Raw genomic sequence first — 26,103 nt, 5'->3', positions numbered from 1 at the left:
GAATTTTCTGAGGAAAACTTGGAGATTTATTCCAACACAAGCCAAACTTCTAGAGGGAAGAGCTGCTCCCTTCACCTTAAAAACATCATGGTAGTAATATACTTTTTTCTTTTTTTCTGAAAAGTTTTACATAAACATATTAGAAAAAGGATGGGGGGTTAGTGCCCAAATTCTAACACCCAGAGATGACCACAGTTAATATTTAATATTTTTATCTGTCCTCTGAATCTGCCTCTGTATATGTATAGATTTATACTGATACGTATTTTTTAACTTCAGAAATGGGATCATAGTGTGTATATACATACCTTGAGGATTGAATGGGATAGTTCTACATTCTAGCTCTTTGTTTCCTTAGAAACACCACTGCAATATATTTGAGAGAAGAAACCTCAGAAAAGGAGAAAATGAGAAATACCAGAGGAGGCTAGGCCTTTTTAATGAGGTTGATATCGATAAAGAGATGGGAAGAATTAGAACACAGATTATAATTAGAAGGGTCACCAGCAAAGATGAGGAGAGAAGAATTTTCTGTTGCATCTGGAGAGAAAGCTAAGGGAAATGATAGTTCACTTATTCTTCTTTTATATTTATTTAATGCCTTCATGTGCCTGTGTTAAGTGAATGGATTACAGTGAGGAGCAGGTCAGGTTGTTCTTTGCTCCCATGGAGTTTCCATGCTAGCTCTCGAGATAACAGTAACCTCACGAACAGTCAGGACTATGTAAGGAATTCAAATAGGAGAGTGATGGGCTGGCTCTTTCTGATTGTCAGTTCAGGATACACCTCTCTGAGGATGTGCCCTTAAAAGCTGAGATAGAAATGATATGAAACTACCGGTGTCACGATCAGAAGAACATTTCAGACGGAAGAAACAGCCAGTGCGCTCAAAGAACAGACAGGAGGCTGATGTGGGCAAATCTTGCTCTAGGAAAAGGAGAGTGGGAGGAACTAGCATAAGAGGTGGGTGGGACCAGGTTACAGAGGGCTTTATAAGCCCGGGTAAGAACTTGGACTTCATTAGATGGTCAAAGGGAAACTACTACAGAGTGTTAAATAGGAGAATCTCATGATCGGCTGTTATGGAAGTGGATGAGAGTGAGGAGAAACAGAAGGGGAAAAATAGTAGAAGGCTCTTGTATTCACCCAGGCAAGAGACTAGGATGTGATAGTAGAAGTGAGAAAAATGAGATGGCTTCGATATGTTTTGGAAGAAGAGTCTGTAAGGATTTCTGATCGTCATGGGGCTAGGGGTAGGCTGGTACGGGGTAGAGAGGACTCGAAGATAGCATCTGAGCTTTTAAGTGGACTCATGGGTGGCCGTAGTACCATTATTATTAGGGAAGAGGATAGGTGGGCAGGAGGTGGAAGCAAAAGTTCTAGTTCGGCCCTTTCACTTTGAAATATCTTTAGACATCCAAGTTGATCCAAGTAAGCAAGAAATGATGATGACTGAGACTAGGTATAGTAGTAGAAGTTCAAAAATAATGGAACCAGAGTCTGTAGTTTTGAGTTGGTGATTTGGCTTATGTGTGGACACTACTTAAAGCCCTTGGGACTGGATGAGACTGTCGTGGTCAGGAGTGAGCAACCTGTTCCCACAGACCAAATCTAGCTCCCTGCCTGTTTTTATATAGCCTGGGAGCTAAGAATTGTTTTTATATTTCTTAAATGGTTAAAAAAAGTCAAATGAATCTGTATTTCAGACATGTAAAAATTATGTGAACTTCAAACTTCACTATTCATAAATAAAGTTTTATTGGAAAGTAGACACACTTCATTTGTGCATGTCTGGCTGGTTTCGTACTGCAAGGGCAGAGTTAAGTAGTTCCGCGTGACTCACAAAGCCTAAAATATTTCCTGTCTGGCCCCTGATCTAGGTATGTAAAAGGAGAAGGTGGCCTAGGGACACATCCAGGTCATGTCAACATTGAATCATGGATCATGAATCATGGGTAGTCAAATGTTGAAGCTCAAAAGAGGAAACTCAATTTTAATGTCAGTTTTCTCAGTTACCTGCACATCCAGGTCATGTCAACATCGAATCATGAATCATGAATCATGTGTAATCAAATGTTGAAGCTCAAAAGAGGAAACTCAATTTTAATGTCAGTTTTCTCAGTTACCTGCAAAAAAGTGAGGCTGGTGATTGGGGCTAAAAGAATTGAGTAATTGGGGTCTATGGTAAGAAGAACACATCTATCATATCATTCATGAGGTTTAGAGAGACCATGTGATTCATAAGATAATTTTAGCCTTTTCAGACTCTTTATATTTGAGTAGCATTTCATCTCTGTAGTTAACTCATCTCGGTTGAGATCAGGTAAGTAATGTACAACTTCGGTAACTGGTTTTCAGACCAGTATTTTTGGTACATCGTTTTCACATGTCTCATGCTCTGAGAGTCGTATGGGATATTTGGAATGAACGTGGCTGTGGAACATAATGATATCGTATAGACGTTAATGTAAAACTATAATTTTAGGTTCAAAAGGTATAACTCAATTCAGCGCATTATTCCTTATAAGGAAATAAAACGTGTAGAATGATTTTCAGAAAAAGACAGAAATTCCCTCTACTACTCCATTTATTTTAAAAATCTCTTAGCTAAGGTAATGCATCAATATAAGAGGCTCAGAGTAGATGATTTCAGTTTCTGTGCATGTAAGAATACAATATTAATCAGTGAACTCGATTCCTTTGTAGGAACATACATTGATAGGTTCAGCAAATTCCCAAGATATCCAACTATGTGGAATGGGAATTCTTCCTGAACATTGTATTATAGACATCACACCAGAAGGCCAGGTTATGCTGACTCCTCAAAAGAACACAAGGTAATGTACTTTAATTAGTGTTAATGTCACAACAATTTTTAAGAGGAAGGAAGTACACTATTTGCAGATGGTGTATAGGACTTTTAAGCCTTTCTTTACTTTTAAGTTCACTTAATGAAGATACGCAGTTAGTTACCAAGTCCTTTAAACAAACTTTTAAATATCTCTTAAACTCATCTCTTCCTCTCCATACCCACCAGCTCAGCCTTATTTAAATAAGGCCCTCATCAGATCTTGACTAGAATCCCTGCCAGCATCCTAATCTGTTTTCTGGTCCACTTGCTGTATAGCTAGATGACTTTCTACTATTTTTGATACAAAATTCCTTATTTTTTCTCCTATTCCTCTGCGTCTGCCATTACTTTGACAAGCTAAATCCCATTTGATCTTCACGGTTAAACTCTGTCATTATCTACTTTGGGGAATTCCCTGTTTGGTCTAAATTAAGGGCCCCCAGTATATATTTCGAGTGCACTTTATGCTTCCCATTATGTTAACCTTTTGTATTGTATTCTTTTGTGCTATTAACCTTTATTACAGTGGACTATGGGCTCCTTTATAAAGGATATTTCTTTATTCATTCTGTATCCTTAGCATGTTATAGACTAGGATATAGGTGCTCAATAAGTAATGAATGAATAAAGAGGCATAACATTATTAAATTGTTTATTGGTGTGTTTCCTTAAGCTATGAAGTGTTATTGCCCTATTATGTAACTGTCTACACTGTTTTGTGTGATGGTTAAAATAAACTTATACTAATCTTCCGAATGTTGATTAATTTTATTATATGATTTCAAAAAATCATTAATATCACTAATTTCATCTATAATGTCTAAATATTGAGAAACTTTCCAGTGTATGGTGAAGGATATAAGTGAAAAAGAAAAAGAGCGGAAGCTGGCCCGGCACTCTCAGCGATTCTCTTATTAAATAATCTCAAAGAATACAACCTCAGGCAAGGATACTCTGAGGCCATGATAAAATAGGACAGAGCAGGCCACATGATAATTTTGTTTCAGCACAGACGAAAACCAAAGTCACAATGCCACATACAGAATACCAAACGCCTTTTCCTGGCTGACTGACTACGTCTTCACCAGTTACAACTCTGTGCTCATGCTAGTCTCCCCTTTGTAGGTAAGGTTTTTAAACTACCCAATCACAGAATTACTCCTGCTTCCTGACAGCATATAGAGGACCACTTCCTTAGATCTGCTCCCCCATCAGCTACTGTCCAAATCCTGCAACAGCTTCTCCCAGCACCCTCTTTCTGAGATGCCCCAGGCTTATGGCGTATCTTCTCCCTCTGTGTGAGTAATTAAATCCAACTTGTTCGACTGCAGGAATGTCCCTGTGGTCTTTGGTTGGAGGAGATTGACACAAGTTTTCCAAAACTCTCATTTTCACTTGAAAACTTGAAATTTACAGTTGGCAACAAATACTGTCAATTGTTTTCCTTGAAGCAATGGGCTGGCTTTGTTTATTTTCAAGAAAATATCTCCTAGAAAACCATTTTGTATATGTCTTTTGCTGAAACAGTCATCCTACTTTGGTTTGTGTTAACACATCTTTTTGTGTACTTCTCAATTTGACACGTTTAAAAAGTTGTGTGCTCAAGGGTCACGATTTAATACCAGTAATAATTTTTACTGCTTCATCAAGGATGCTCACAAATGAAACATTTTTTAGATTGTGAGTGTGTGGTAGTGACCTCTAGTGAAGTTTGCCGCTGCTGCCTTGATTTGTGTTGAAACACCAGCGGTTTTACTCATTGCCAACACAAACGTCGATGTAGTGAAAAAGGGCAGGTCAGGATCTAAAAAAAGAGCTTCACCTTGAGTACCCAACACAGACCACACTTTGAGAACTATTGTTATATTCCTGTTTTTATTTACTAATCATGGCTTAACTGTTGTGTTTACCGTTAATTAAATTCCTCATTGTATTTAAGGAATTTGTATCATAAAGGCTAAAATCTGCTAATTTTAGTAGGTCCCCTCTCTTCATAACTTTTTGTTTATCAAGCTCATGCTTTGAATAAGCAGATTGTAGGAGTATAAAGACCAAGTGCTTCTGGTGTTTAAAAACCCACATAATAAGGGAAATCTATATAGAGAGTAAGGTTTTATGTGTATGCATATATATAAAAAATAACTAACAAAGTGCTTTAGGGATTTAAAGAAACTAAGATATTATAGGCTGGAGTGATGCGAAGCCTTTTCATAGGAAGTAGAAACCAAACTGGGCTTTGAGAGCTAAGTAGGATTTGGGGGGCTGGAGAGGAATAGGAACCCTATTTCAGGTTGTGGGACTGGTGTAAACCTGGCTTTGGAGGAAGAATCAGTCATGTGTAGTGGCCAAAGATTTTTTTTTGCTGGAGTTGAGAGTTCACTAGAAGAGGGAAAGGAGGACATTAAGAGGTTTCCTTTTGTGGGGCCTGTACTGTCAAGTTAAAGAACCTGTATCTAAGCAGATGAGTCACTCACCAGGAGAGAGGCATAATGACAGTGGTATTCCGAGAATATAAATTTTATAGTGGCATGCATAATTTTTTATTTATTTCCTACCCCTCTACATTCTTCTTTAATATCATTCTACCTACCATTTCTTCTGGTGAACTCCATTGTCAAGATAAGGAGTTAAGTAGACCTGATAAATCTTCTACATATTGATAGGATATGGACATTTTTCTCTGCTGAAGTAAGTTACAAAAGAATTTAATATAGGTCTCCTTTCTTACTTCTGTTGTCCATAGATATTTTTAAAGTCTAGTTGGTTGACTAGGACTCTTTTTATCCATGAGACTGGACATACTCAGTTGTAAGGTATATTGCTACCATCTTTTTATTATTGGTCGTAATGGCTCCATGTTTACTCCTTAATGTGTTATATGACAAATTTAAAACTTTGAAAAATAGAGGATAATAATTTGTTTATACTTAGTACCATAAGCATTTTAGGTAAATCTGCAAAGAAGTAAATGTAAATAATAAAATTCACCAAGGTTTTATTTATGAAAATTTATTTATTTTTTCCTAGTAAACAGATCTCTGTAGTATTGGAAAGTTAAAGAAGACATGATAATCATTGTTTACATGTTTGGCCTCTTCTCCCACAGAACATTTGTGAATGGCTCTTCTGTATCCAGTCCTATACAGCTACACCATGGGGACAGGGTGTTATGGGGAAACAACCACTTCTTCAGGTATGACATTATTCATGGCTCTTACAGAGGGAGAGATTATTGGAGATTCCGAAATATAAGAATATATATTGAAAAGTAAATTTAACTCTATAAAAATTATGCATCGTTTTGTGTACACTTATTTATTTACTATATATGTATTTTCTCTCTCTCTCTCTCTCTCTCTCTCTCTCTCTCTCTCTCTCTATATATATATATATATATATATATATATATATATATATATATATATATAGTTCACTATATGGTTTAAGCCCAAGGATCACATGAACAATATACTCAGGGAAAATACTTAGTTTACGTACACATTTTTTTCTTTTTGTTTCTCAGTGGAAAATAATTGTTTTGCCATCTGGTATAAGAATTCATTAATCTTTTTTCTGACATCTTATTTTTTATTTGTTCTTTTTTTTAATCAGAAAAGTAGCAGCCTTAGTTTCATTATCCATAAGATAAGGTTTGTATTTCATTTAGCAATGCTTTTTGTTGCAGATAATGGCAAATTTGACTATAGTGGCTTAAATATGTCTATTTCTCTGACAAAACAAGAATTCTGAAGGAAGGTGGTTGTTGGCATTGGCTAAGCCCCCGAAAAATGTCATGGCAGAAGTCTTGTCATTGTCTCGGCATTTCCCTGTGGTCTGAAGGTGGCCATACCACTCTAGAAGTCTTCTCAGAGTCCTCAGCAACCTTCCTCTTATGTCTCATTTGCTAGAATTTGCCTCTTAGCAGAGAGGAAGGCTGAGCAAGAAAGTGTCTGACCTGGGGCTGCACACATTGTATCCCATACAAAATTGGCATTGTGTTGGCAAGGAAAGGTGGGCTGGACAGTGTATAAAATTAAAGTCCTGGTCTACTCCTCTTCCTGTCATTGGTCACTGTGCTTCAGACATCAACTGATTTTCAGCTCATGGAGATCCTTTGCTTGTAGGTCAGTTGATATTTTGATTGTTGATGGAAGGATAGAGGAATACAAAGGGTGTGGAAAATATTTTTTATTTTTCCTTTCTCTTGCTAAATCAAGTATAAATTTCTTGGCTTAGTATTCAAAGCCTTCATTGTTTGATTAAGTTGTTCTTTCCAGCATTGTCCCTCACAACTTCTGCTGTAAAAATGTTGTGTATCCCTCTATTGTTTCATTAGTAACTTCTCCAGAGACTGTGAGTGTCCATTTCCACATCTTTCCTCATGCTCTTCCCTCTACACTGTGCCCTGTTTTATCCTTATTCTTTAAGGCTCAGCTCAAATAACTTCCCCTTCCGTTATTATTTTATTCTCAAGTGGTCCTCAGCTTTTCTTTAACACCTAGCTTCTAACAGTCATGTGACCTTGTTTTACATACTGTCATAATTATTTGTGCATGTGTGTATGTTTCATTTCTGCTGCTAGAGTAAAAACTTTCTGAATACAGTAATTGCCTTATACTTACATGGCATCCTCATTGGCGTCTAGCAAATACCATTATTTAATAAATGACATAAATGAGTGCTTACCTTTTTTAAAAAGACAAAATATTCTTTTTTTTCCCCAAGATTGAATTTACCCAAAAAGAGAAAGAAAATGGATCGAGAGGATGAGGAACAAGATACCTCCGTGAAGAATGACACCGGTTCTGAGCAGCTGGATGTAGATGGAGACTCCTCGAGTGAGGTGTCCAGTGAAATCAACTTCAATTATGAATATGCGCAGATGGAGGTGACCATGAAGGCTCTGAGCAGTAATGGTGAGCAGTCCTGTCGTGCCTTTGAGAATCTTAAAGTTGGTGGAGAGAGTTAAAAGTATTTATGACAGAGACCTTTCAAATGTTAATAAAAATCTTTAGGTTGTTCTCTGAACTCTATTCTTTTGGGTCTTTGGCTTTAATGTATCGTATTTATACAAACTTTCATTCTTTCTGCCTCGATATACAGATCACCGCAAACTTTTTTCTCATTGATAGAATTTCTCAGGTTTGAAACTTTGCTGCCACTGGCTCATTATTTATTGTAGTGGATTTCTGGAGCATTAACCATGTCTTAGGTTTTGTGTGGAGCATATAATAGACCTGCTTTTTCTGTATGTAAGATAGTTCAGTATATGTCTGACAGAACAGATAATGCAAGTAATTGGGAGTAAGGAAAGCTAAGTTTACTCCAAACTGTTTAATAATCTTATTTAACTTGGATGACAAACAACAATATAGAACATTCAGAGTATATTGTGTTGTATGGTTACCTTTTGTTCGTTATTTACCTTTTTATAAAAAATCTTGTTTAGATCCAATGCAGTCAATATTGAACAGCCTAGAACAACAGCATGAAGAAGAAAAGCGATCTGCATTAGAGCGCCAGAGGCTTATGTATGAACATGAGCTGGAGCAGCTCCGAAGAAGGCTGTCTCCTGAGAAACAAAACTGTCGGAGCGCGGACAGGTTCTCTTTCCACTCACCCAGCGCTCAGCAGCGCCTGAGACAGTGGGCCGAAGAGAGGTGGGTGGTGCCCGGGGCCTTTAATCCATGCATAGCATATGCTTATCACCTTTAATCTGCCTAGGTAAGACACAGAGTAGAAAAATCTAGACATTACTTTAAAAAGAATTATATTGAAAGAGTGGTATAGCTAAGAACCACTTGGCATTGTCTTTTTTTTTTTTTTTCATTTTTGAAAAGATGGGAATCGTCCATTTATATTAATTTACTTTAAGCCGCCCATGTTAACTGCTGCCCCACTATCAGTTTGTATGGCTTTTGGATTCGAATGAACAAGTACTTCGAAGTTATACCGTATCATTGTATTATACTTTAGGTTCTGAAGCTTGGGTAGATGCTTTTTTAAAAAAGGAAAAAAAAGGAAGGTGGGTTATCTGGACTGATTAGCTCAGGTAGGTAAAGCATGGTGCTTATGAGATTCAGATTGCAAGTTTGATCACTGTGTGGGCTAATTAGCATTACACTAAAATGTCTTATTCATGGTTACAGATTGAACCTAACTAACCTCTTGCTGTTCAAATTTGGTCTGCAAAAGGCAGCCTCTCCTGTCATCTGGAGATGGATAGAAATGTAGCATTTCAGGCCCTGCCGCAGACCTACTGCGCCAGATTCTTCAGTTATCAAGAGCCCCAGTTGGCTTGTATAGAGTCAGGTTCGCAAAGCTTTGCCCTCATCTCAGGTCTGTTTGTTACACTAGTGTGTGCCAGGGCTTATCCTGTAGGCCAGATACAAGAGCATGCATGGGCCAGTGTCGCTAATGTAGTCCCTGTGTGCAAAAGGCAGTCGTAAAGCTGGGTTGGCAGTTTGGCCTTAACATATCACGTACTGTATAATTCTGATACACTGTTTGATGGTTTTCTCCCCTTCCCCCAACACTTTTTTTTATTTTTAAAGAGAAGCGACACTGAATAACAGCCTGATGAGGCTAAGGGAACAAATTGTTAAAGCCAATCTGTTGGTGAGAGAAGCTAATTACATTGCAGAAGAACTGGATAAAAGGACAGAGTATAAAGTAACCCTGCAGATTCCAGCCTCCAGCCTTGATGCCAACAGGAAGGTGAGGTTGCCATTAGTGGGGAAAACAAAGATATCATCGGATAAAGCTGCTTTGTATTTCACCAGTGTTATTTAAATACCAGGGCTTCGCCCTCATCTTCATATCTACTCTCCGCAGTCTAGGTCCTTTGGTCCTTGGCTTCCTCTCTCAAGTAGAATTTACTTCCCTTTAATTCTCTGCGTTTGTGCAAGTATGTCCGTTATCCATGAGAAACAGCCGCTCCACCTCCCTTGCCCCAGCCCTACCAATTTATTTCAGTCAACTCCTTCTTCAAATTCATTTTAATTATTTCTGAGAAGTCTTCCCTGATGAATTTTTCCAAAGTGGTTTTTCTCTTCATTCTGTTACCACTCTACAACGCCCCCTCCACCAAGTTACGTTTTATTTTACTTATGTCATGTTATTTTCTACTTGCTAATAGATTACTTTGAAAAACCGTTCATCAGTTGTTTCATGTGTGTATTCAAGGTCACAAATTTTTTTGTATGATGTAATAAACTTAATAAAATGTAGATGGGGATGTCCCATCAAAACTACCCTTGCCATTCAGTTTTTCTCTTTTCTTTTTTATTTAGGTTCTTTTTTAGCTCTTGATCATGTTCATACATGATTTTTGATAGATTAGGTAGAATTTTGTCTTCAGATAAATTTTTAAGAGTCCAGCTGCTTTGTTTTTCCTACAGTAGTGAACATAGCAAAGCTTTAATGAATCCTTGGGTGTTCTATTCTAATTTAGGGCCACATCTTTCTTTCTCTTACAACATAACAGCATCAAGGTCAGTGTTTTAAATAGAGTCGGTATTTGCAAATATGATGCTTAATGTTTTTAGTAATAAAAATGTGATACAATCATTACTTCTTGGAGAATTCTTTTGATACATATTCTGTGTATACTTTGTAAGATTTTACTCACTTAGAAGTTTATTTTGCTCCTTGGTATTTGTAGGACAAACTGTGGGTGTAGTGGGACTCACAGACAAATAAACAATAGAGAAAAGCAGATCATGGGCAGAGGGCACTGGGCTCAGCTTCTTCTAGAAGACTGAGAAGAACAAGATCTTTTTCCATTCTGTAGTGTTTGGGTTGAAAAAACAGAATCATGTGCATTTTTCCACATTGAGCACGACCGTAGCCCTTTTCTGTGTATCCTGGCTTGGGCCTTGTGGGAGGAAGCAACCCTGCCTCAGGGCAGCCAGGTCAGCACCTAGAAGAGACTTGGGTCACTTTGGGCTGTGTCTCCTCCCAGACACCCGATAGTATGTTGTTCATAGGGCTGTTTCTGTTACTGGTAGAGATGACACACATTGCTAGGATTGAAGCAGCCATTGTTAACAGACAACTATTAATCCACTTTTTATTGATTTAATAGATTAGTATTTTCAGATTCCAGCCAAACTAAGGAACTGGACAAGGAAGTATTTCTTAAGGAGATAGTCCCCTTAACTCAGATTGGTCTTGTATACTTAATCCAACAAAACCTTTTTTATTTTTTTTGGTACTTGAAAACTGATTTCATTCCATGCCCTTCCCGTGCTGTGAATGCTGTGTTGTTTGTTCTTACTCCTGGCCTTGTTCTCACCTCTGTCTGGTGATTTTGGTAAGGGATAGAAATTTATCCTTTTTCTTTTTCCCAATCCCTGTTGTAGTTGTTCGCAGGTGGGCCACATCATGATGCTGTAGCATATTGCTCATTGCCATTTAGTCCCAGTTCTTAAAAAAAAAAAAAAAGTTTATTTTTTTTCATACTATATATACATAATATTTTTTAACATTTTATTTTTTTATTCCCCCTACCCACTCCCTTCTGGTAACCACTACTCCATTGTCCATGTCCATGAGTCTCTGTTTGTTTGTCCTCTTCATTTGTTGCTTTTAGGTCTATATGTGATATCATGTGATTTTCAACCTTTTCTGCCTGGCTTATTTAACTTAGTATGATCATTTCAAGGTCTATCCATCCATGTTGCAAATGGCAGTATTTCATCTCTTCTTATGGCTGAGTAATATTCCATTGTATATGTGTCCCACAGCTTCTTTGGCCAATCATCTATCATAGGACACTTCAGCTGCTTCCATGTCTTGGCCACTGTGAATAATGCTGCTATGAACATTAGTATACAAATATCTTTTTGAATATGAATTTTCAAGTATTTGGGGTAAATACCCACCCAGTAGAGGGATTGCTGGATCGCATGGTAGGTCAATTTTCAGTGTTTTGAGGAACCTCCATACTGGTTTCCATAGTGGCTGTACCAATTTGCAGTCCTACCAGCAGTGTATGAGGGTTCCTTTTTTTCCATATCCTCTCAAATATTTGTTATTACTTGTCCTGTTGATTATAACTATTCTAACAGGTGTGAGATGGTATCTCGTTTTGGTTTTGATTTGCATTTCCCTAATAGCTAGCGAATGTCGAGCATCCTTTCATACATTTGTTGGCCATTTGTATGGTCTCTAGGGAGAAGTGTCTGTTCAGGTCCTCTGCCCATTTTTTGATTGGATCATTTGGGTTGTTGTTGGTATTGAGTCATATGAGTTCTTTGTATATTTTGGATATTAGGCCCTTATCGGAGGTGTTACTTACAAATATATTTTCCCATTCTGAGGGATGTCTCTTTATCTTGTTGACGGTTTCTTTTGCTGAGCTGAAGCTTTTTAGTTTGATGTAGTCCCATTCATTTATTTTTGCTCTTACTTCCCTTGCCTTTGAGGTCAAATTCATAAAATCATCTTTAAGCCCAGTGTTCTTGAGTTTAGCTCTTAATGGTTTCTTCTATGCATTTTATTGTTTCAGGTCTTATATTCAGGTCCTTAATCCATTTTGAGTTAATTTTGGTGTGTGGTGATAGACAGCAGTCTAGTTTTATTCTTTTGCAGATGGCTTTCCAGTTTTCCCAGCACCACTTATTGAAGAGGCTTTCCTTTCTCCACTGTATATCTTTGGCATTCTTGTCGAAAATTATTTGCCCATATAATTATGGGTGTATTTCTGGACTCTCGATTCTATTCCACTGGCCTTTGTGTCTTTTTTTCTGCCAATATCATGCCATTTTGTTTACTGTTACTTTGTGGTGTAATATAAAGTCAGGCAGAGTGATGCCTCCAGCCTCATTCTTTTTTCTCAGGATGGCTTTGGCAGTTCGGAGTCTTTTGTGCCTCCATACAAATCTCATGATTTTTTGTTCTATTTCTTTAAAAAAATGCTGATGGGATTTTGATTGGGATTGCATTAAATCTGTATAATGCTTTGGATAATAAGGTCATTTTAACTATGTTGATTCTTCCAATCCAAGAATACAGAATATCCATTTCTTTGTATCTTCTTTGATTTTTTTTAATAGGGTCTTATAGTTTTCATTATATAGGTTCACATGTTTCATTAGATTTATTTTTAGGTATTTTATTTTTTTTGTTGCAGTTGCAAAAGGAATTATTTTTTCCACTTCTTTTTCTGACATTTCGTTATTAGAATATAGGAACGCTGTGGATTTTTGAACATTGATTTTGTATCCAGAAACTTTACTGTATTTGCTTATTGTTTCTAGTAGTGTTCTTGTGGAGTCGTTAGGGTTTTCTATATAGAGAATCATGTCATCTGCAAATAGTGACAGTTTGACTTCTTCGTTTCCTTTTTGGATGCCTTTTATATCTTTCTCTTGTCCGATTGCACTCGCTAGGACCTCCAATGTTATATTGAATAACAGCTGTGGTAGTGGACAGCCTTGTCTTGTTCCTGATCTTAGAGGGAAGGTTTTTAGTTTTTCACCAATAAGTATAATGTTGGCTGAGGGCTTGTCATATATGGCCTTTATTATGTTAAGGTACTTTCCTTCTATACTGATTTTGTTAAGTGTTTTGATCATAAATGGGTGCTATATCTTGTCTAAGGCTTTTTCTGCATCTGTTGATATGATCATATGATTCTTATGCTTTTCCACTTATCTTTTAAACATTTTTTGTTTGGTACCACATTAAGATGCTACCCATTTAAAAAAATTTAAAAATTCAAACTTTTGAAAGACGAAAGATAGTTTCTTAACTACCCATCCCAGCAAATCTTCCCCTACCATTTAAACTTGTGACTATCTTTCGACCTACCCATATTCTCTGGTCACATGATGGCCCGAATACAATATTTTTGATTTCCCATTAAACATGGTCTGTCTTTTCTGTTTTATATTTAAATTTATATCCAACTTCAATGAAATTTTAAATTCATATTTAAAATTTGATTGCACTTGACTATGAAGGCATTCATTATATTAAGCTTATAAGATTTCTGGAAAGCTTTGCAATTCACAGAATAAAGAATGATAGCAGTTTCAGTTTTGGTTGATGACATTTGACTGGTGGGTATAGAATGTTTTGGGTTGACTTCCATGATCGGTATCTTTGTGTTTCAATAGTTACTCTTATTATCTTTGCAGAGAGGCTCTCTTCTTAGTGAACCTGCAGTCCAAGTGAGAAGAAAAGGAAAAGGAAAGCAGATTTGGTCCTTGGAAAAACTGGACAACCGGCTGCTGGATATGAGAGACCTTTATCAGGAGTGGAGGGAGTGTGAAGAAGACACCCCAGTAAGTTATTTGAAAAAATTACTTAATCGGTATTCGTGGAAGGAATCAAGCAAGAATGAGTCAACCTATTTCAGGGAAAAAGTGTTCATTTTTCTGAAGTAGTAATCCTGATTATAGAATATTTAATCTTCTAAGTTGTTCAGTGAATCAGAATTTTAATAACCTATTTTTCTGCTATATTTTTCTTTTTCTTATTTTGTGTTTTTTTGGATTTCTAGTAACATTTTATGTTCCATTATTTCTTTCACTGATGTTACATATTTCTGTCTCCTGTACTGGATTGTGAATTTATTTAGGATAAAGGTCATGCCATATTATCTCTCTTCTCATTTTTCAGCACATTTAACGTTACAAATAAAAAAAAGAACCTTCAATATCTATTTTTTTAATTGAACATCAGTTATACCTTAATATTTATACTATTAGGAACATGTTTTGAAGTCATTTCGATCATTAAGTAGGTGCCATAAAACTGACTGGTACTCTCTTCAGGTTGCAGGTTTTTTCATTCAGGTCAGCTGTGTACTTGTACGCATTTAAAATATGTATTATATATATTTTTACATATTTTCAACACTGCTGGTCCTGTTTATACATAGAGTTTTTTTTAACTTTCTTAGCCTTTGCTTTATAAAAATGTTTATTTTTCCAGATTGTCCTCAATAAAAATGACTTCTTATAGTTTAATGAACTATATTTAACATTTTTTCTTAATTTTTTAAAATTTTATTCTCTGTTCCCTCCATTTTAATGTAGAAATACAACAACATTAACAACAAATACAAAAGCATATCACTCTCCTGTAAGGGGTCACCTCTCATTAGCAGCAGCACATCTAATGATTCGGTAGGAACAAGTGGAATAGTTATGAATAAAAAATGGAAACCACTTTGTACACTCTACTTCTTTTTCTAGTCAATAAATGTTTTCTTTGTTTTCATGGCAAGATTTCCATATAAAGGAGAAAACATAATAAAAGTAATGACATATTATTGGAATTGCTTTCTCATGGGTGAAGGATGCTGCCCACCATTCTGAACAGGAATGAGGAAGAGGGAGAGAGAGAGAAATATACGGAGGGAGAGAGAGAGAGAAAAGAAGGGAGAGAAATACAGTGCTATACTTCAGCTAAGTTTAATAACTTTTTTAAATTGGTAGGTAGTAGGTTATCATCTAAAATACATTTAATACATTTATTTTAAGCAATTTTCTGAAGTTGTATATTCTGAATCTCTTTAAAGGTAATACGTTCTTACTTCAAGCGTGCTGATCCATTCTATGATGAGCAGGAAAATCATAGCCTCATTGGGGTGGCTAATGTCTTCCTCGAGTCCCTCTTCTATGATGTGAAGTTACAATATGCCGTTCCAATCGTCAACCAGAAAGGAGAGGTTAGTTTTCTCTTCATGCCTTATATCCTGCAGAGAATGGTTCAAGAAACAGTAGGCTGTTCATAGTATATTGTTGAGTTTCATCAGTGATGGCAAGCAATATTTGTGTGTATTAGTAATACTTGCGTTTTCATACTGCTTTATGGTGATTATTCCAAGTACTTTGTGAGAAAGTAAGTTTTAGAACCTAGGCTTCTAAATTCTCATATACTATTAACCTAACCACTTGATTCTAAAACAGAAGAAAGAATAGAATTTGGAAAAAGTAACTTTTTCCCCTCATCGGTACAGTTGGCAGGTCGGCTGCATGTAGAGGTGATGCGAATCAGTGGTGACATCGTGGAAAGGCTGGCCGGTGGGGATGATGCCGCCGATATCGCCTTTGATAAGGAATCCCAGGAAAACAAGCTGACGTGCATGGTGAGTCCCAGTTTCATTTAGAAGTAGAAGTGTGGGTGATTTTGAGAATTATGAGTATGTAGATGATAAATATTGTGTTCTTTTTCAAAATTTGAAAATAGCTGTCTCTCAGTAAATCTTCAGTATTTAGTATTTCATCATATATCTTGATGTAACGGTTAGCCATGTACTTCCACTGCCTTGAATAAGATAGCTCTTTTCTCTGGTCCGTTCTGCTCCAAAATTATATGTATTTGTGTTTATCTGAACTTCTTAAGGAGCAGCCTGGTGTGTATATGTCAGGGGGACACACAAGGAAACAGAAGACTCCGTTATTGTGTGACCAAAGTGTTCTGAGAGAGGTAGACAAATGAATTAAGGGACACAGAGGCAAGGTAATTAATTATTCAGAGAGTCTCTAGAAAAATGAGACTCAGCGTGAACTTGAAGGAGGGCATGGTTGCATCAAACTCTTGCCCCATAGGGTGCTGTGGAATTTTCATGGGTGGTTTCTAGGTAGATTTTAGGTAGGTCGTTACCTTCTTGGACTCCTGCTCAATAAGCATAGGTAGTGCCACCCTTGTTACTCATGGCAATGAAAAACATCCCCTCCTACATTTCCAGACACTCTAGTGAGCCCCTGTGCCATTGGTTGAGGGTCACTGAGGAATCAGTTAAAAAGATTTTAAAGAAGAGAAATCAGCGAGAGGCATAGGAATAGTATGGGAGTGAGAAGGACGCCATTAAAAGCTGAAGCGAAGGAAGCCTAAACTCTACTCTATATCACAATCCATCCTAGATCCAGTCCTGTGTATTTCCTGTGCAACCTGGAATCAGCCATTACTCCATGGAACCTGACTCCTTTCAGTGGAAAGTTTTTAGAGAACATATTTCGAGCATGTAATAGCTTTTTGTGTAAAAGGAGGAAGACAAATTGCCTATATGACAGTAAACAAAATATTGGTAGAAAAAACAAAAGAAACCAGTCTTGGGACACTTAAGATATTGTGGGTGATGAGGATCACCAGCCCATAAAAGAAGTCTGGAGTTTTTTCTCTGTGATAAAAAAAAAAATGCACATATTAACATTGATATTTTCAATTACATTAAATACAATTTAATATATTTTGGAATTTCCAACAACATGAATGTCATCTGACATTCCTAGTTTTGGAAGTATCTACCTTGAGTTGAAGTCTGATATTCTGACACCTTGTGGTGATTTTTTGTTTCTGCCTGCAAAACAACAGCAGAAAAACCCAAACCTATGTGCTTTGTAGATATAAAAATATTCCTCATTCCTGATATTCCTCATTCCTGTAAAGTGATATTCTTGAGAAGTTGCCTATTGGGGAGAGTTCAGCATATGAAATCTTGTTTCCTTACAAAGCCTGGTAGTATTTTCATTCATTTCATTTCATCAGCCCTCACACCAGTATCATTAGGTAGCTATCCTGTTTCACATAGGAGAAAAACTAAGCTTAAGAAAACTAAGATTTCAAATAATTTGCTCAAAACAGAAGCCAATAAGAAGCTAATAAAAGATCTTTTATTTAGGTCTTTGTATTCCTAAAGCTTGTAATCTTCCCAAATACCACATCGCCTCACCTTAATAAATATGTTAATCATTTTTAACACTTAATGAAAAAGTGAAGGTTTTTAAAATTTAACAAAAAATTAACTGCTAACTACTGATCACAGTATTTGGTTTGAATGAATAAAATGTTGGTCAAGCCATCTTTTATATTTTATAGCTTGTCAGGGAATTGCTATCTAGACATTTCAAACTTTTATTACCATCGTAGGAAAAAATGAATAATAATAAAAAGTTCCTATTCGTTGCTTACTTATTATCAACCTGGTATAAAGGAAAATAAAGTCACCTGCTTTATGAAGTGTTAAGACTATTTTTTATATTTGTAGTTTCAGAACTACATTATCGTCGTCTGCCGCACAGACAAATCTATTTTTGTTAAATTTATTTATTGGAGGTGGAGTGCATCATACAACACGCAAGAAGTGACCAGGTGAAGAATAAGTAAACGATCAATGCGCAGTCATATGAAAGTTGGCCTAATCAATTATAAAACCAGAATTTAGTTTAGCTTAACTAATTTTAGGATTTCGTTGCCTTCCTGATTGGAGGAGTTTTAGAATATTACAATTTACCATAAAAACTCCAGCTTAACAGTCAATCTTATGCTACCTGCCAAAAGATATAGAATATTTGGCTGCTTTAAAATCTAAAATGGGCATTTCTTCCGGTGTCATTTGGGTCTGATTAGATACATATTTCTGATTGTACATTGTTATCACAAAACCCTACACTCGTGTAGTCCAGAGCACATTTTCTTTGATTCTCCTCTCTTTCCCTGAATGTGCATGGAGAAGGCATTTAGTAAATGATGGTGCCAAGAATGGTCAACATTCACCATCTTTAATCTCCTCCTCTTCCTCTCTAGGTCTTTAAAGTATGCATTCCTGATGATTCCATGATAAAGTTTTCCAAAAAATGTTCTAGTAGCGTGTAACATTCTACTTAAGAACCATGTTCTCTTTTATACTTTAAAGTATCAAAAAAATGTTTTTTGCTCTTCTCTGAATATTTATTGCTTATTGACTCATACAATGATTTGTTCTTCATTCATCATTCTTAACGATCCTCTGTTCTTATGACGTATTCATAGTTAGCCATTTTGTTAAATGGTGTTAATTTTTGAGGACTTTCTTTTTCTGAGTAGTTTTCATAATATGATGATGATGATATAAGAAACTAGAATTTAAGTGTTCATCATCAGCCTGTAAATACTTTAAAACATCTGCCTTTGTAGTCAAGGTTGTCATTACCCTGTGTCCGCCTTTCGCTAAGTATATCAGTGGTTATCACCAGTTCGCCGAAGCAGAAGTATGACCGTAGGGTGAATGAGATTTGGTCTGCGTAAACCAACAGTTAGGACTGTAGTCCATATCTCTGACTCAATATTTCTTGGCATTTTTCTGGGTTAAAAACAAACAGAACCTTTCTTTTCCTTCAGGTTAAGATACTCCAAGCCACTGGGCTTCCACAGCATCTGTCCCACTTTGTATTCTGCAAATACAACTTCTGGGATCAGCAGGAGCCAGTAAGTGTCGCACCCGAAGTAGATACCTCATCCTCTCCTGTCAGCAAGGAGCCTCAGTGCATGGTTGTCTTTGATCATTGCAAGGTAAGTTTGTTTTCCAGACTTGGTCAACATTTAATTACTCAGGTAAAAACAAAACTATAAAATGAACCTTATTTTGTTGACTAGTTTGATACCACTATATGTCTTGGATCAGAGTTTCTTAGAGTGAGGCTGTAGTAGAAATGTAAAAAGTGTTACCAACACACTGTACGCCTTTAACCTACACAGTGTCATGTCAATTATATCTCAGTAAAACTGGGAAAAAAAAACCTAAAGTTTTCCATTTAATTCCTCCTCAATCAAGAGTTAACTTTCTGTGTGAATACACACACACATATGAATATACGTGTGTTCTTCTCCAAAACGAATCCATGTTTTGCACTTAGATTACTGGAAACATTGTCATCTAAAAAGGTTAAGAAACTAATGTTAGAAAAAGTAAAGGTAGAAAAGAGACAAGAACTGACTTTATTGAGCACCTAATACTCTGCTAAGCACTTTATGTTATTCTTTCATTTGATCTTTACCACAGTTGTATCACTGTTTTTCAGAGAAGAAGCTGGCTCAGAGAGGCCAGTTTGCCCATGGCTGGTAACTGGCAGAGCCAGGACTGTCAGATTGTAGATTTTTTTTTCTACTGTGGCACAGTCAATTCATCGCATTTTTTTTTTTTCCAAGAGGGAGGTTTCTTTCTAATCTGTTTAAAACATAGGAATGCCTTTAGTGTTTTAAAGACCAAGAGACATAAAGAGTGGAGAGTCTATCCCTTTTTAAAATAAACAGTTTTAGAACTTAATCCTAATTATTGCAAAATGCTATCTTATATCTATCTTGGACAGGTCGGGAGGATTTTTAGAGATTAGGTGATTTTTTTGCACTGATGGTCATTATTTATTTCCTTTCTCTGTTATTGGAGATAGCTTCTTGAAAACTGGAAAAAACTTTTTCCACTGTACTGCTGTGTAATAACTTTTATATCAAAATGTTGTGGATCATTGTTTTAATTCTTAATAAAATTATTTATACTTTAAGAAAATAACTCCCAAAATATTGCTAACAGAATAGAATACAATACAGATCTTTACAATAGATTTTTAAGATGAAACATCTTTAAAAAGTCAGTTATTTTTAAAGTCAAGAATCTTAGACCCTCTGAGCATTCATTCGTTATGGGTGTTGAATGACAGTTCTGTTCTATAAAACATTCCTTTCTATTCCTCTTCTCCATGGTGAAGTAATTATATGATGGTTGGTATAAGTAAGCATAAGGTTACCAGAACGTGTTCCTTCTATAATTATTTTCTTTCAGGAGTTTACTGTTAACATCACAGAAGATTTCATTGAGCACCTTTCAGAAGGGGCATTAGCAATTGAAATATATGGCCATAAGGTGACTGATCCTCGGAAAAATCCAGCCCTTTGGGATTTGGGGATCATACAAGCAAAAACACGTAGTCTTCGGGACAGGTGAATTTTAGATATCTCTGATTCCATTTATAATTTTAAAAATTGTTTTGAGATTAATACTATCACTTAATGAAAGTTGTCATTTTCTGAGCATTATCAAGTCTAGATAGGGGCATTTCCAGGGCATTAACAGCACAGTTAAACTTCCTTAGAGTGAGCTTCGAAGAGTGATGGAAGTAGATTAAATACATATGGTTATATACTTAACTACAATATATAATATGTAATATATAACTTTTATTATAAATTGAATGAAATAAAATTTTGGAGAATAGGTAGGGCTTATTATTAATTACTTCTGATTATTCAACTGTAGACAGAAGGGATCAAGATATATGCAAGAATTTAGGTTTACTTATTTTGTCTTTAACTGAAAGTTCTTTTCAAGCATAATCAGTGATGGGAGGAAGCAGACTTATTTGTTGACCAGGATTTTAAAAAGAAGAGTTAAAAGGAAATGACTAAAAGAGCATATACTTGTACTTTTCATATGTAGATGAGAACCAGATTTTCCTTTTTCTTTTTCTTTTTTTTTTTTTTTTTGGTATGTAGAAAGTTTTACCAAGTCATTATATTTGCTAATATGTACTTATTGTATATTACTCACTGAACTACAGATCATTCTATTGAATTATTCTGTTTGGAGGTTATTATTATTGTTAATTCTCACATGTAGGATTGTAAGCTGCCTGTATTAAAATAGAAATGTATGATTTTCCAAGAACTTCTGCTATTTCCTAGATGGAGTGAAGTCACCAGGAAAATGGAGTTCTGGGTTCAGATCTTGGAACAGAATGAGAATGGTGAATACTGCCCTGTAGAAGTAATTTCTGCCAGGGATGTGCGAACAGGAGGAATCTTCCAACTCCGGCAGGTAACAGAACTGTGACTGTTGCTATCCTGAATGGTAGCATTAGAGTCTTTGGCACCATAACGCATCATGTCCTATTCCTTTTAGCAGAAACGTCAGAAAATGAAATCTGGACTGGCCAAGTCCATTTCCTATATTAAAATCATCTCCTACTTCTGTATTTTCATATTTTCAAAAATATTTCTATTCGTAATATTTTCAAATGAGATTTTGTTAGGTTTAAGAAAAAGATAATCATTAAAGAACAACTTAGAATTGAATTGTATAAAATAAAAAAAAATATATCAAGCAGCATTAGGATATTTATAAAGACAAGGAGAAGCAATGAAGCAGTGTGATGTGGCAAAAAGAACAAGTCTACCAAGTCCGGCGTGCTGAGGTTCCCTCTTAGTGTGGGGATTGGAGATGCTGAACATGAGGCTCAGAGCTTGGTACATGGGAGATGCGAAGTGTTTTTTCTTCCCGACACCAGCCAATTCTCCAATTCTCTGCAGGCACCATCTGGGTGTCTTCCAATTCAGTTTGGACTTTAACCATCAGAGTTAGCGTCAGACTCTACAGATATAAGGGCTCAGACTTAAGCACAAGACCGCCCTCGCTTAAGACACCGTTGCCAAGTGTCAGATTCCGAGGTTATTTATCCACCTCTGTCCAACTTGGCTACAAAGTCGGGGTTTCCCACAACTCTCCTGAGGTTTGTTAATTTGCTAAAATGACTCATAAAACTCAGGAAAGCCTTTTACTTACTGTTAACCAGTTTATTATAAAGGATACATACAGTTCAAGACCAGCCAAATGAAAGAGGGGCGTGGGGCAAGATATGAGAAGAAAGATGAGGAGCTTCCATGTTCTCTCGGAGTATGCCAGCATCTTGACTTGTTCACTGACCAGGAAGCTCTCTAAAACCCGTTGTTTGTAGGTTTTTGTGGATATTCCATCACACAGGCACGTTGATGACAGACTTGGTCACTGGCAATACTCAACCTCCAGTTCCTCTCTCTCCCCTCTCCCAGAGGGATGAGGCTGAAAGTTCCAGCTTCTAATTCAGGCTTGGTCTTTCTGATGACCAGCCCTCTTCTGAAGCTCTCTAGGGGCCTGCCAAGAGTCCCCACATTAAAAGTCACATCATTAAATGATGTGCCTGTAACTTTTTATCATTCAGGAAATTCCAAGAGTTTTAGGAGCTCTCTGCCAGGAACTGAGGACAAAGACCAAATATATATATTTTTGATACCACAAGAGGTGTTAAATAAATGCAGCTAGGTAGATATGAATACCTGCCAGAAATCAATATGGCCGAGAAATATGTGGGAAATGTCACTTCAGGCAGATTACAATCTGGAAAGTGTCTGTGCTGACAACTAGAGATGAGAGAGAATATCTTGATAGAATTTACATAATAGGTTTGGAAGTACTCTTTTTGCTCTACTTTAATTCAACATTTAGTGTAATAGTGCATCTATGATAGTTTCTATATTTTAGAACAATAGTAAAATATTCAAATAGCCCTAGAAAATGAATGTTGAAATCATTAAAAGCAAAATATGAGAAAAAGTTAAAGGAAAAAGAAAATTTGCTTAAATATTTAAGTTCCTGAATGTTTTTTAGGAGGAGGATGATAAGCACTTATTCTGTGACCCCAGCAAATGAATTTTAGCAAATTCATTCACATATGGTCAAGGAACTAAAAGCAAAAGGAAATTAGTTTAAATTATAGCATGAGATACACACACATAAAATAGGATTCTTAAGGTGTGAAAAAACATCTTTTTCTGAACATCTGTTAATACTATATATATCTTTTTTGGATGCCTTAGAAATTCATCTCCTGGAAAGTAAGACCAGATAATTTTCTGTGGTTTAGTGTAAATTGAATATTTAAGTATTTGTCATATTTCTGACAACCTTTGCTACCTAAGTGTTCAAAGAAATGTTGGGTTTATTGGGAAAGACCTTTTTGTGGGATGTGTCTTAACCTGGATGCTGAAAGAATTATGCAAAGGCTAGAAAGGTTTTTTATATCTAAAGATGCAGAGGTTGGAATTAGGTAAGTTGAGGTAGAAAGTAACATGTAGTTTCTGGAAAGCAGTAACGGAAGACATTATAGAAGCACGTGGCAGTTAGGTCATAGAGGGCCTGGATGGTAGACTCATTGAATTCAATATATTTCAAAATTGGAACCTGTTGTTCTTGAATAGGAAAAGTGACAGAGGAAAACTGATTAGGTTAACCATATAAAAATTCTCATTTTGTAGTTAAAAAGTGGTCAAATATCAGCAGTTATAAAAAGTTCAATCTAATCATATAAGTATACTCTTCTAAGCTTTTTCTATGGAACATTAAGCTACTCCTGGATCTTCCCCTGCTTTTCTTCCTTGAATCCTCCCCAAAATATATGTGTTTCACATTTCACATTTGGACACACGTAATAGGCCACTTTCTGTCTTAGGCAAAATAAACAAAAGTAGCTTATTGAAATGACTAAACTATTTTAAACAATTAAAATGTTTTCTTAGGTACTCTTTCCACAAAATATCTGAAGCATAGTCCTTGGAAAGTATTAAATCAAAAGACATCTGTAGTCCATCTTTTGCTGTCTAGCTTGATAGGATAAGCTAAGTTGATTTTTCTGATAATGCAAAGCTCTTGGGAATTAAAACGTGATGGAAGAGGGAGAAAACTGATTTGAAATTGTATATTCAATTCCATTTTTCAGATTCTATTTTATATTTCTAGAATTTATAAACCAATTTTGAAGTCAGTAATTTGGAAATACTGGGGTTTAAAAAATATTACTTTATTATAAACATACAGAGTCACACAGCATTTATTCTGAAGATGTGCTTAAGAAGGAATAGGTTCTTTCTGATCAATTCTTTACTTTGCTGCTTGGTTTCAAATTATTTTATTTTGGGATGAGAGCAATGAATCCAGAATAGTAGTAATCATTCTTATTTCTATTCTGATTGCTAATTTTTTAAAGTAGATGTTTGGTGATCTCATTTTTTTAAAAGTATGGTTAACATCTGTCACCATACTCTTTAACTTAAAACAGTATGTATATTTTTCTACAGCTGTGTTTTAATGACTGCAATATTTTATATATACTAAAGTTTAATCAATTATTAATAATAATTTGTAAATAGTTTCTTGTCATTCTTAACATTGCTTTATAATTCTTTATCTATATATATGATTGTTTACTTAGATCAGATTACTACAAAGTTGAATTTCTGGGTCAAGGGAAACCTATATTTTTAAGGCAAATTGCTCTGCAGAAAGCTTTACCAATTTATATATCCCCACCAATAGTGTATGTAAGTGTCTGTTTCATAAACTTTGGGCAGTATTGGAAATTGCCTTTTTAAAAGACAAATGCTAGTTTAGTAACTGAAAATAAATATATATCATGCTTATTTTAATCTATACTTTGATTATTAGTAAGTTGAACATTTTTTATTGTCTAGCTATTTGTTTCCTTTGTTGGAATGTTTTAATGTTCATTTTTATTGAAAAAAATACATAAACCACATATTTGTTCTATGTCTTTCTACTTGCTTAAAAAGTAAATAATTTTCCTCATTAGTTTTTCAATTTGTAGTTTACTATTTAACATTTAAACTATGAAGAGATAGTGTCTCCAAGTTAAGTGCTTTTCCCAGCATCAGCCTGTAGGGGTCTCTCTAAACCACATTTTTGTGACTCTAACTGATTTTAAGAAACTCTTAAAATTGTCTGTGATGCAGGGGCAGTCCCGGCGAGTCCAAGTGGAGGTGAAGTCTGTGCAGGAGTCTGGGACTTTACCTCTGATGGAAGAATGTGTATTATCTGTTGGCATTGGATGTGCGAAAGTTAGAGCACTCAGATCCCCTAAGACACAGGAGACCTTTCATGTGAGTTTCTGTGCCTTTTCTGTTCTTGTTGAAAGACCCAGCCAGACAAGAGAGTCTTTTAGAACCTGCCTTCCACAAACAATTCTTTCAGTCTTTCTTTTGTTTTCCTTTGATGACTTTTTTTTGCCCCCTTCTCTGTATTTGCATTTGCATGGAGTTACAACACCTGACTGTTGGTTTTTCCCTGATACATGGCAGACTGAGAGTTAAAACATCAGCCTCCTGAAACTCCTCGGTGCCTACTAGTGATTAACCTCCGCAGTCTCCCACCCCTCCGCAGAAACCCCCTACTGGCTTGTAAAGACTATCTGCCGGCAGGTGTTTGATTTCCCCTGGGGTGTGGGACTGTAAACCCAGCAGGGAAAGTATTGTACTGGTTCCCGAAAAGGTCAAATGAGTGTTCTTCACTTTGCTCTGAGAAGCTCAAGGTTTTACTCTAACTTCCTGAAAATGATGAAACTAAGAGTGAGCATGAGCATAAATGGGAGTCATTAAACAGTATATTCATTAAATTAGAAAATAGAAAGTAAGGGAAAAGCTTCACATTGTTTATTATAGCCTGATTCTTGGATAATTATTTCAGTTCTGCATAATATATTTTTTTTCTTTTAGGAGGAAGAGGAGGACATGGACAGCTACCAGGTAATGAAATGCCTGTTAGCCTCATAAAATAAGCCTGATTAAAGATTCAAGTATTGCTTTTTCAAATTAAAATAGAGTAGGGAACTAGTATTTCATAGACCGTAAAGTAAAATCTCTTTTTTGTAGGAGATCAT

At 36.0% G+C, this 26,103-nt stretch overlaps 1 protein-coding gene across 9 annotated transcripts in view; it reads left to right on the top strand.

Moving 5' to 3' along the window:
* KIF13B (kinesin family member 13B) overlaps nt 1-26,103 on the top strand; it is a 166,546-nt gene that overhangs the window by 81,786 nt on the left and 58,657 nt on the right. For all 9 annotated transcript variants that reach the window (XM_036233587.1, XM_016144678.2, XM_036233591.1 and 6 more), the window contains 13 exons: nt 2,707-2,837; nt 5,958-6,044; nt 7,577-7,767; nt 8,301-8,511; nt 9,406-9,568; nt 13,996-14,142; nt 15,384-15,533; nt 15,825-15,953; nt 18,968-19,138; nt 20,406-20,563; nt 21,305-21,437; nt 25,181-25,327; nt 25,940-25,969. In XM_036233587.1, the coding sequence (XP_036089480.1) occupies nt 2,707-2,837; nt 5,958-6,044; nt 7,577-7,767; nt 8,301-8,511; nt 9,406-9,568; nt 13,996-14,142; nt 15,384-15,533; nt 15,825-15,953; nt 18,968-19,138; nt 20,406-20,563; nt 21,305-21,437; nt 25,181-25,327; nt 25,940-25,969 (1,848 nt within the window). The remainder of the gene's footprint in view (nt 1-2,706; nt 2,838-5,957; nt 6,045-7,576; nt 7,768-8,300; nt 8,512-9,405; nt 9,569-13,995; nt 14,143-15,383; nt 15,534-15,824; nt 15,954-18,967; nt 19,139-20,405; nt 20,564-21,304; nt 21,438-25,180; nt 25,328-25,939; nt 25,970-26,103) is intronic.

The sequence above is a fragment of the Rousettus aegyptiacus genome, unplaced genomic scaffold (assembly GCF_014176215.1).
Source record: "Rousettus aegyptiacus isolate mRouAeg1 unplaced genomic scaffold, mRouAeg1.p scaffold_m13_p_16, whole genome shotgun sequence".
Lineage (NCBI taxonomy): Eukaryota > Metazoa > Chordata > Mammalia > Chiroptera > Pteropodidae > Rousettus > Rousettus aegyptiacus.
Note: the sequence above shows the minus strand (reverse complement) of the source record. Positions and strands in the feature narration are given on the sequence as shown.